Source organism: Megalops cyprinoides, chromosome 2 (assembly GCF_013368585.1).
Source record: "Megalops cyprinoides isolate fMegCyp1 chromosome 2, fMegCyp1.pri, whole genome shotgun sequence".
NCBI classification, from domain to species: Eukaryota; Metazoa; Chordata; class Actinopteri; order Elopiformes; family Megalopidae; genus Megalops; species Megalops cyprinoides.
Genome location: NC_050584.1, coordinates 52,857,480 through 52,869,818, shown reverse-complemented (window position 1 = coordinate 52,869,818; position 12,339 = coordinate 52,857,480). Strand labels below are relative to the sequence as shown.

General features: G+C 39.9%; 1 protein-coding gene across 1 annotated transcript in view; it reads right to left on the bottom strand.

The window, feature by feature from the left end:
• ror1 (receptor tyrosine kinase-like orphan receptor 1) overlaps nt 1–9,689 on the bottom strand; it is an 89,259-nt gene extending 79,570 nt beyond the window's left edge. The window contains exon 1 of the mRNA XM_036521622.1: nt 9,386–9,689. Within this exon, the coding sequence (XP_036377515.1) occupies nt 9,386–9,656 (271 nt within the window). The 5' untranslated portion in view covers nt 9,657–9,689. The remainder of the gene's footprint in view (nt 1–9,385) is intronic.
• Between the last annotated feature and the right edge of the window lie 2,650 nt (nt 9,690–12,339).

The window sequence follows — 12,339 nt, the reverse complement described above, 5'->3', positions numbered from 1 at the left end:
CTTTTTTTGAACAGAAATCTAAATGTGTATATCTAGTTGATCTTCCCAATTTATTTTGCTGGCTTGCCATATGTTTTTTCCGGTTCCGTACGCAAATATATCTTTTCACGCTTGTGCACTGCAAAGGTATTACGGGCCAGCGAAGGCACTGAAGGAGAATCCATTAATTCACCAGAGAGAGAATTTTTTTTTCCTCCCCTGGCCTCCACTGCGCCTGAAACTTAGCACTCCGACTGGCGATGCGGTTTCATTTCCTGTCCGCTGAAATCGATGCTCTCACAGAAAGCAGCGCAGACGTTGACGGTACCAATAAGTGAACTTGAAGCTGGTCTGGGTCCAAACACAAAAAAAAAGCAAAAAAGAAAAAAAAAAAAGTAAAACCCATGCCAGTGTTGATAAACATCCAAAAGGAAATGAAATAACTGTTAAAGTGGAAATATGAAAAACTCCTTCAGCGGGCAAACTTAATTTTCCCCTCAACACTCCGCAGATTTTTACCCTCCTCTAATAGATTCCATTGAGGTCAGGGGCATTCCGCCTTTTTTCAGGTCCCTGCTTCCCCACATGAGTGGAGCCCTGTTACTTTCCTCCACATACACGCTGGATCGTATTTAGCTGAACTATGCACCGGTTCATGTGCCATGTGCCGCTTCCAGTTCGGACCTGGGCCACAGCGCACCCACAGGACGATGTCGAGGAGCTGGAGGACGCAGCAGGGGGTTAGCTTCCGTATGAGCACTAGCGCTGCGAAGCCGGGGTGAGAAAGCTGAGTCTTTCTGTTTAACTCTGCACTGCCATAACATCCGGCAGTGCAGAGAAAGCAGATACGTACAAATCAGAGTTTTGATGGTTAATGAATCAACTCTGCACTCCAACATGTGGAGCACCCTCCAAACCCAACCCCCTCCACCCCCCGCCGTGTCCTGAGACGTGGCCTCCCTCTGAGGTGCGCAACGCCTTTCCTGGTGTGGCCTTTCACCGACAGCAGCCTCCGCTCTGGCACCACGCATCCACAGTGCTAACCCTCTGTCTGCTCAGAAGTGGAAAGAGACCTCGTTGCTGGTTGTCGGTGAGCTTGGCTAATGATCACAAAGAATTAGGGAAATGGAGCCTTATATTTTTGAATATAATGGTCAGTGTGGTGGGGCAGTCATTCCACCTCACCACAGGGTGAGATGTGGATCAGTGACTGGCTGGTGCTGCCTGTGCTTGAGCACTATAGACACAGTCAAAGAGAAAGGGAGAGAGCAGTGAGAGCGAGTGAGAGAGGGATTGAGCAAGAGAGTGTACGCATGTGTAGTGTGTGCTGATCTGTGCGTGGGAGAGGACAGAGATGGAGACTGTGTGTATGTGTGTTTGTGTGTGAGACAGACTGAGAATAAGCGAGCTAAAGGCTCAGAAGCATGTCACTGCAGCCCAGCACGTTCTCACTCCAAGGTGACAGCCTCGCAGCCAGGGTCAGAATGGCTAGCAGCCCTCCAGCCTTTACCAGCAGTAGTACTGCTTGGTTTCATCCACAATAGAGTGGCAAAGCAAACAGTGCCGCGTGCCTGATTGTAAGCCAGTGACAGCGACAATTGGACAAAGGATCAGCCTAAACAAACAGCCGATTCTACGATGCAAGTTGTGAACAGATCAGGGCCTCTCTGGATGGCATTATCCCCCATGCAGCCTTTGTCACAGATTATTAGCCTAACTTTAAAAGGCAATGAAAGCCCCACAATGAATGACGCTCACTTATTTAAGTAAATGCTACATAGCCATTAAATATTAAAAATGCTTTTGGAAGTAATAAACTGCTGTTACATCAGCAATTCATAAATTTGTAACAATTCTCCAGAAATATTCCTGGAGGTACACAAAATGTCACCTTTTTAAAATGGATCTCCTGTCCACAAACCGCATGTGTTAAATATTCTTCTCAGGAATTCTGCTGCTTATGAGAAATGCTGGCTCACCACTGCTGACAGTGCAGATTGTGCATGACATGGCTTCAGCTGCTCTTTGATGCACAGAAAGCTGCCAGCTACCTTACAATGCACACGGATGAAATGGAGATAAGAAAGTAAGCCTGTGCAATCTGTTTACGTGACCTGTGGTCGCAGCATACAGTGCTCAGTAGCACAGGTCCGCTTGTTAAACTACTGGGCTTAAACTAAACCTCTTTAGGAGAACTAATCTTCAAAGACCAAAGAATTCCTTGCCCTCAAACTACAACAGGATTAAAGTCTCTATGGTTACTGATAGTAATTACCAACCAATAAAGTACAAGAAAGTAAAACACACTTTTGTATGTTAAATAAACAAGACCAGATAGGTGGAGCGTTCCCAAACAGCTTAGTGTCCAAGAAAAGCCGATTTACCACCAATCAAATGTAGCAGCACATCCCAGCCTAGAGGATGTGCTGTGTGCACTCAGCACAGAGTCCTGTGGAGCACAGGAGTTTTTCTTTCTGCACCACTCAGTTCCCCCAAAATTCATGAAGCCAGCCTGGACAAAAAGGACTTTAACCCCCAAATCCCCCCACCTACCCCCAGGTCCCCAACGATGGCAGTAATAAGGAAATGCTGAGTTAGCATTTCACTGTGTGAAACAAATCATTAGATCCCTGTAAAATTTAATTTCCTGTAATTCAGGCTTGCCTTGCTTTAGAATGCAGGTTTGGGGAAGGTAGTTAGCAAGGCACTTTTCCCACTGGAGCCACTCGTAGCGGGAATGGCGCTAATTCCTTTCAGCAGGGGTTGGGTTAGTTAGTGCCTCCACAAGAAGTCAGGTGAAGAATTGAGGACAAAATTAATCAAATACCCGAGACAGTTCTCAAGAGAACATCAGATTAAGGCATATCTTGTCATCGTCAGGTCTTGTCAAAATCATGTTGAACACAATCTGTGTGAATTCAACCAAATAAAGACGCTAGCCCTGCTACACACATGACAGAGCCTGCCTTGGAATGAGATTTGGGCAGTGCTCAACAATGTGTTACACTGTATTAAAGCGTTTCTAATTCATAGCAAGACAGAACCCAGATCCCTGTTCCTTTATTTAGCATGGTGGGTGGTGAGAGCTGAGGTCAGCTGTACCCATTAAAGAAAACTTCTTTCAGCCCAGACCAACATCTCTAATGGTTTTATTTCACTGAAGGTGAGGTCCAGGGCAAATGGTTCAATAATTACATTTTGGCCTTTGTACTTGTGTACAGTGATTCAGTCTGGATGAAAAAAGACCGTCATTAGTTTTTCACTTTCTAAGTTGAACAAGTTATTTTTGTTCATGACTTTGATCTTTTTCACCAAGAGTAAATGCATATATTTTAATTAACTACTTATAAAATTAATTAATTAATTAGGTCTGTGAAAAACTGTGCTTTATACCGATTGGCCCAAACACATCTGTTTCAGGAATAAAACTCTGAAGTTTTACAGAAAGAGTTCAAGTTGAGGGAAACCCCAAAGACTTGTCCTTTTATGCATTTCATTCCTCATTTCAAAGCGCCTGAGCAAAGAAGCAAATGAACGCCAGGCCTAACCTGCCAATCACCTCTTATAAAAGCAGCCAACTGCAACTGCAAGCCAGGAGCAGGTATAGGAGAATGCTGGTGAAGGAGATATCATCAGTGGAGTTTATAAGACACACACACAGAAAGAGGAACCCAAGCCTCCCTTTCAAAGACTCTTTTATAGTATTCTCTCTTCAGAAGACAACACTCTCGTCTGTCATTTCCAAATATGGCATATCCATGGTCAAACTATTGACAGATCAACACAACACACAACTATTTTTGTAAGGTTGGTTGTGGAGGAAGAATTTTAAAGATATAATGTCTAAGAAAGATACTTTCAATGTATGCAGGCTTCTGCACAAACGCCTCCTTATCCATGAGAGAACCTGCTAAAAGCTGTGCTGACTGATAAGACACATATATTTTCATCTTTGAATAAATATTAATCTTTGGCTGAAAACTCCATAAAGGGTAGGTATTTATTAGCTCTCAGGGAGTGTGGCAGTTTACAAAGACCTAATTGTGACCAGTGAAAGATTTGCCAATCTCCATGCAATAGGGTTTCTTAAGTCCTTAATGCAATGCAAACAGGCTTTAAAGATTTACACTGACACATTTACGGCAGAATTTAAAAAGCCATGTTTCATCCTGACTCCTGTAAAGTGAAATGTAGCATGATTTCTTAGTACTAAGTAAATGTTGCCATGGAAAAAAAGACATTCTAGCCGCTCAATGCAATTTTGTTATTCTAGGATATTCGACAAACTATTATAAATGCAGACATAATTTATCATAATTGTACATTATTGTTTCTAAATTAACCAAAAGTAGCCCCACGTGTGTGATGATTCGTATCTCATCTCCTATTGAAGATTGAAACCATCAACTGAAATTATTGGAGGAATGTTGGCAAACAACCTCCGCTGGCACCAAGCATTTCCAGTATAGGTCTACACCTATTACACACTGTGAAAAATGCTAACCTAGGACTGAACAATGCAAAAACACTCATTTCTCACACACTGCATAACTGCTCACAAGCTAGATACCTCTTCAGTGCTGTTTTAATAGACATGTGTGTGTGTATTAAGTAAGTAGAAAAAAATATATATAACTTACCTAGGATAAAATCACTATCTATATATACATATAGCGACTTTATCATAGATATTATGATATTATGGTTATAATATTTGTTTACATTATATTACTGCATTACATTACTGGCATTTAGCAGATGCTCTTATCCAGATCAAATTACAGAGGTTACAAATTTTTTACATGTTACTCATTTATACAGCTGGATATTTACTGAGGCAATTCTGGGATAAGTACATTGCCCAATGGTACAACAGTAGTGCCCTTGCAGGGAGTCGAGTCAGCAACCTTTCAGTTACGAGTACTGCTCCTTACCACCGCGCTACACTGCTGCCCTGTGTTTACCATAGAAAACCGTATTTTTACCATCTCACACACACACACACACACTCTTGTGAAAATGCTGAATTATATCAAACAGAAATGAAATGGAGGATGAAAGTGTTCCACACTCTACAGTGTCTGATTTCATCATTAGCTTCAGCACCCCTGCAGAACGAGCTTCCTCCTTGCCTCCTCCTCCCCCTGTTGCATGGCTTCTCATGTTGAATGTAATTACAGGAAAGGGTCTCTCTGCTTGGCTTCATTCTGTAGTGAAGAACATTTATCAAATGTTCCTGGACTCAGACTCAGTAAGCACAGGAATGATGTTTAGATTTACTTAATCTCATTCACTGTGGAAAAAAATGAAGACCCTTTTCTAGCTAAAAGTGTTCCCTATGAGGTATGTTTCATAGACAAAAGAGGGCAAATTGTCAAAGGGGGCAAATTGTCAAAATGGGGAGTTGTTAGAAGAGAAAGGGACATTGTTTACAATCATCAAGGTTTAAAATCATCACGTAATTCAATATTAGATGATCACAGCCCTTAAACATGTGAATGCCCCTTTGCTTTTGCTTTGAATGAAAGAGTTTTAAAAACCTGTATGTGCAAAGGTGTGGGTAAATTACTCACTTTACACTGGAGAGAAGAATCTAAAAGCAACATGGAAATCCACTACCTTCATCATCTAAGAGATTCTAAGTGATACAGGGATTAATCCTTGCAAAATTCAGGTTTCTGAGCTGGTCTTCTCTGAACAGGCCGCCCTATTCATAACGGTGGTGACTCCTCTACTGGCCTTTTCAACCGTTACTGCCTCTAGTGGTAAAATGTTCTAACTGTGCTGCTTGCTCGCCCAGTCTGCCACTGAGTCCGTGAATGAGTGAGATATACTACCATTTTGCAGGCCGCTTGTTCCACTCACAGGCAATGAAAGAAACAAACATGGTAAAATGACATACTCTGGAGCAAGGCTTCCACACAGTCCTTGACAAGAGGGACCATTTATGAGACATAGCTTGGAGCAGGGACCTCCCGGGTTCACAGCCCCGATTCGAAGATTACGACGGTTACATCAAGGATCTCAAGGCAACAGATACTCAATAAACTGTGAGTTACTTCACAGACTGTAATGATAATGTCAGACAGCATTCTGTAATGCATTTCTAAGTCTGTAATGACAGTTATCAACTCTCACTGTTGTCATTCGCTACATAACAGACCCAAAACAGGGAAACACATCAGAAACAGCTTTGTGCCTAACACACAATTATATGGAGCAAACAAACGGAGAGCAGTATACTTGGGCTGCTTAATTCAAGACCATACGCATCTACACATTTAACATACTCCTTGTTCCTAAGACCCAGATTCAACTCAATCCCATTGCATTCCAATGCACCCTTCACTTAGAGTATTAAACATGAAGCATTACCTAAATGCATTTCCAGTTTCATACAATGATTACAACAATCTATGGTTGTAAAAACAAAACACACATGCATTCCAAATCAAACTGTGAGTATCAAATATCAAGCATCACCTTTGTGCATTTTTAATTTCATACAATAACTAATACAATGAACGGCTGTCAAAACAAAACCAACAACAACAAAAACCGTAGGCTAAATGCCAAACAAATGGCAGCTTGAAGGTAACAGTATTCCCTGTCCATGATTAGTTTTTTACACAGGAAATCTATATACCCAATAAATAACTTTGCAAATTATTTATGCTGAGCAAGAAAACTTAAATCACTTATAAGTAAATCATTGCTCTCGATTATTTCAAATACATCTCTGCACTGTGTGCACTGTAGACTGCAAAACCATGCATGAAGGGAAAAATTAATTTTATTTATTTAATTATGTATTCACTTATATGCCATGATTCAAAGAGAGTTGTGGCCTGTCTATAAAACAGACTTGATTATTTCGTTTTTTTGACTGAGTAGCTTATGATAATGTACCTTCACATTTGTCCAGATTGCAAAATGTAGGCTTTAATTCTGTAAAGCTACATTCCTAAATATTTACAAAGGTTTTTAGAGGTGTAAAGGTTAATGCCGGAGTAACTGTGGAATGGATTTTGTAAGAATGAGTTCAGTTTCAGCTAAAATGTATGACAGGCTCCAACAGACAAGACCTCTAGGGTGGGTTTTTTTGCAAGGTAAAGTGCCTTTAGTGTCAACATTCTGTCTTGTTGAAATCTGCACTGAAATGGGTCCACCCCAATGATTTATAGTCTCTGTGCTGTTATTAAACCAAAAGACTGTGAGATGGCAGAATGTTGTTTCCACTTCTTTTTTTCCCAAGACCTAGGCATATAACATGAAGTCATTATTTGGGGTTGCCTTTTCAGCACTATCATAAAATCATATTTCAAGCATTTATAAAACATTCAGCCATAGATTTATTATTCATATCATGTATTTATAAGAGTATCCAGACATCAAACACGAAGAGTGTAATTCATGACTCTGCTGGGGAACAGATGGCAGAAGCTTTGTTTTGCTCCGGTAACCTTTGATTAAATTAAGGGCTTCATGGTAGTTGCATTATATGGCCAGTGACCAGATAGCTGAGGCTAGCATTACATTTAAAGGACTGACCAGCGTCCAATCAATCATACCTAATGTCTAATAAAGATACTGAACAACGTTAATCTATTCAGCAAGATGTGAAGCCATGCAAAGAATAAAGGTAAAAAATAAGCCCACATCATACTGCAGATCTCAGTGGAGACAAGTCCAGTAAAACAATGACATATGGGAAGAATCCAGGTACCTACTTTCATCTTTTGTTTATAACATGAGAGGCCAGGCTGCGGACATCTCTAAATTTTCACAGGTTAAATGGAAGGAAGGCAACGACTGTTTGCATTTCACAGTGATCAGTTGGTGGAGGCCTAAATCATCTGAAAAAGATTCTTTACGGCACTGATATTATATCTGTGCTCAGAGACGTGTAAACTATCTAAAATACTCTGGAAAAAAACGTTACTTAAATTGTGTTAAAACAGTTTAACCAACAATAATTATTTCAGGAGTTAATATCAACATAGCGCGGGTTTAGGAGAATATAAAACACGTAAGGAACGGCTCTGCTGTCCATAAACCGAGCTCTGCTGTCCGTTGCCTTTTTAATTACCTATCCTCGGGGATGCAACAAATGGTATTTCACTTCATGCCCTTACTCACGCAATGACCACGTTGTCAAGGGTACGTTAGACCTGGTCTGAAGGTGCAGGTGTACATCTCGTGCTGCCGTCTTCTGAACATATTATGTGTAACGCATGATAACAAGCTGTAGGCCTGCGTGTCACGCTGTGTATCTAAATTTCTCTTTAACATGCTTAGTTGTGACGCTTAATTTTGTTCGTTTCAGTGGAATTACTCCACTTACAATGCACAGCAATTTCATCACAAAAGCGTGTCAGAATGTTAATCAAAGTTCAAAGTTCAAAGTTTTATTTGTCACATGCCCAGGTAAAATGTACAGTGCAGTGAAATTAAAACGCAGCCGAGTAATTTATACGGTCATATTGACCCGCACCTTAATAGATTATCTATTTAGGCACATAGAAAAAAAAGTTAAAATACAGTCGGCGTATTTAACCATTTTAAGCAACATCAAATAGTTACGTCACCACGAGGATTAATAAATATATAAATACAGCATAATAATTGAAAATAATTTGCAAATCACGTTGAACTGTTTTTTTTTTTTTTTAAGAAAAGTGGCATTTCAATTTGTCCGTTTTTAGTCCTTTAAATAAATTTGTCCCAATAAACAGTATACTGTCGGAAGTTTCCACTGCAGAGCGAAGTGGCTCGTATATTATCATAATATGATATCAAATGCTGTTTGCTTTGTACCACATAAAGCATTCTAGACAATCGACTTCCAGCTGTGAAGGGTGAAATGGTGAGCCCCTCTATCATCGCTTTAAAGAGTCCCATTGTCTCTGTATGGAGCTGCAAATTAAATCTCGGCTTAAATTTGGTTCGGTTAAAAGGCGCGATAGCGGTGAAACACTGTCAGCTAAGATCCCATGCTATTAGCACATAACTTGATCAGCTAAGGACTCCAAAAACTTCTACAATGTTAATCTATTTTGCTCTTTTAAATCGGCAGCCATTACCATGTGCATCTTGTGCATCTTAGTTAACAAATGAATTTGCAGATGTAATTTTTATGAACGAAAATGAAAACACTCAGACGTGAACACTACAGAAGGTCACTGAATTTGCAGCATTATGGGGAAAGTACATTTTGCATGTAATGACAAACATTCACAGTGTATCGCATTTTTGTGTTTGATAAACATATCGTGGAATCTAACAGCTAATACAATGGGATTTTTAACTGAGCTAAAACGTAAAGAAAGCATACAACATATAAATTAACCACAGTCATCACAGATAGAATAACTGACGTTTTGGACGTTTAAAGGTAGTTCCTTACCAGTCGCAATATCCATCCCGAGAGCAACCTGCAATAACACGATGACTCGAAGAAAGCAGAACTGACATCTCCGAAGACGCTGTTTTACTGATGCCCGTATACGATACATTCCTTTCAATCTATTCACCCTTAGTACGTGAAGTGGTATCTTTACATCCACTAAACTGGCAGCACACGTCCAAATTTTGATAGAAACGTTTTCAGTGGTGGATTTTTGTTCCTCGTCCCGTCTTTGTGCACCTCTTTCGAGTTCGGACAGCCTAAGTAGCATGTAAATGAACCAGCTCAAGACTTCTGATCCTGTTCGAAGTTGGGAACTGTTCTACTTTCTTCCCCTCACCACACTTCCAAGAACCCTCTCTGACAAGCAGAAGCCATGTATCTCTCGTTAGAAATCGACGTGTCGCCACCTGGTGTTCAAAATACACTCAAATTTGTTGGGTCAATCCAGACAGTAGAAGAATTGTGAGCATTATGTGCCACTTTTGTATGTAGCCTATACAGGGGGCCGACAAAATGAACACCAAATACAATTTTGAAGATAACCGCAATTGAAAGGAGTCAACACGTGTGTCCGATATTAATGTCAATACTAATTAGGCTACCACCAATACGTTTCCGCAATATAAGACGTTTTAAAAACCAACGCTTTAATATGTGACTTTCTAAAGCAACAAAAGAGATTTAACAGATTTTGAAAGAGGTCAAATAGTTGCCTGAATCACACCTGAGGTGCGACAGTCGCAGAAACGGCAAATGTCATATTAAATGTCGGTGTTGGAAATCATGACGGCATACGCAAACCAAGGCAAAATTGCAAAAGAAAGAGTAACAGTGATCACAAGGCGAAGTAAACCTGCAGGGATAGATGGGCGTTGAACAGTTTAAAAAACACAAAATGACCACAAAACTGTATATACACCTCTATCACCATGGTCTCAAGTCTCAACAAAGACTGTATGTCGTAAGCTTCACAAAGCTGAGATGAATGGTAGGGCTGCCTTTCGGAAACCAAGGCCAATGCTCAACCACACGTTCCTTGATGTAATGAGCATAAAACCTGGACCTCTGAGCAGTGGAGGGAAGTAATATGGTATTTTACTCTTTTTTCCCTACATCTGGACAGGTTTATATTTGGTGAAACTAAAAGGAAGCCTTCTACCCACATTTCCCGCTCCAAACTGTTAAAAGTGGTGGTAGATCTGATATGGTATGGGCTGCCATCTCATGGGAGCCATTTGGATGCATGGTAGAATTACAGCCAAGGAATACATAACCATTTTATGTGACCAGGTGTACCCTATGGTGCAAATATTGTTCCCATATTCCAAGAAGATAACATTCCAATTTGCACAGCAAAATAAGCTTAAGGGGTGGTTTCATAAACTTGTGTGGACCTTTATGGGAAGTTCTGGAGCACAGAGTGTAGAGTAGATTTCTACGCCCTTCATTTCTCAGACCTGGAGCTGGTGGAATATCCCACTAGAAACACCTCAGAACCTGTATAACTGAAGCAGTCAATAGTTAATTCCAAATTAGTTAATAAATATTCATATACGTATTTCATGTTTCCATTTTTTTTTTTTTGGGGGGGGGGGGGGGGGGGATAAACCTGTGATTCTTAAGAATTGCGAGGAAGAGTCTCAAAGTAATTATAGAAAAGAATCCAATAGCTGAAGCTATTCAATAGTGTCCAATTAAGATGGGATGAGCTGTAGCCTAGATGTGTTCACATTTTACATTAATATTTACATACTTGTAGTTGCAGTGCCAATCCCACTTTACTCAGCCAAAGAGACTATCATGGATGAAGGGCTGAAGTCATCCTGCTATACAGAATCTGGGTTGTTGCCTTTCTATGTAAACTCCAAGAGGAAGGCGGCAACCCTGATTCTCTAGAGCAGGATGACTTCAACCCTTCCACCATGATGGTCTCTTTGGCTGAGTAAAGTGGGTTTGGCCCTGCAGTTTTTAACAAGTATGTAAATGTTAATCTAAAACTTATGCAACACATATCAAATACAAACAGAACCTTTTACATTTTCCATAAACTGTTACTGCATTTGGTGGTAGGTAGCATTTCAAAATAGAGGAACTGAGCTTTCGTGAGGATTCATAAGACTGCCTGCACTTATTTTTCATTGAACCCAACAAGTGTTTTACAAATTGTCCAGTAAAACTGTAACATTAAATCATTATGTAAAAACGCTAATTGCTGTGCAATTATATGGTGCAGAAAAGTATATCAAGTCAGTCACAAAATCCACACATCCATGCATTCCTATTCATATAAAATAGATTATGTCTTTAAGTCGTACTTTAAGTTTTTGCCATTTGATTACAATCGTACTAAACATAAAGCAAAATGAAACTGAATTTACAATCAAAAATTAGTACAATTTCACCCCCAATAAATTCCATGTGGTAGCACTGAAATACCCAGGTAATTTTAGAAAAGCAACATAGTGATAGTGAGGTTATACATAGACATTTAAAATTGATCTGAAAATGTTTAGAATATAGTTACACATGCATGTCTTGAGTGTATGGTCTAGTTTGGAATGTGCAGGACAGAAATTGTAGAAACAACGTGAATCTTGCAAATTTAGCAATATTATTGTGATCTTAGAATATCTCATGGTTTAAAGTGTGATTTCACAGAGCAGTAATTGTGAATGTGTCCCTTTCTGGAGTACATTGTATGAAGAATACCTACTATAAACTGTATGATTTGCGCCATTTACCCGTGCTGTGCAAAGTCAAAGTACAATGGATTAGCCTGGGAGAACCATTTTAAAGCTGGAAAAAAAGTGTCAACAATGTTGCAGCATTACACTTTATCTCCTTTTACACCTTGTAAGAAAACACTGGGTAAAAATGAATAAAGGATCATATACAGTAGCAGGACATTTTTTCTGCCACGGGATTATTTTTATTGTGCGCTGACCTCACTG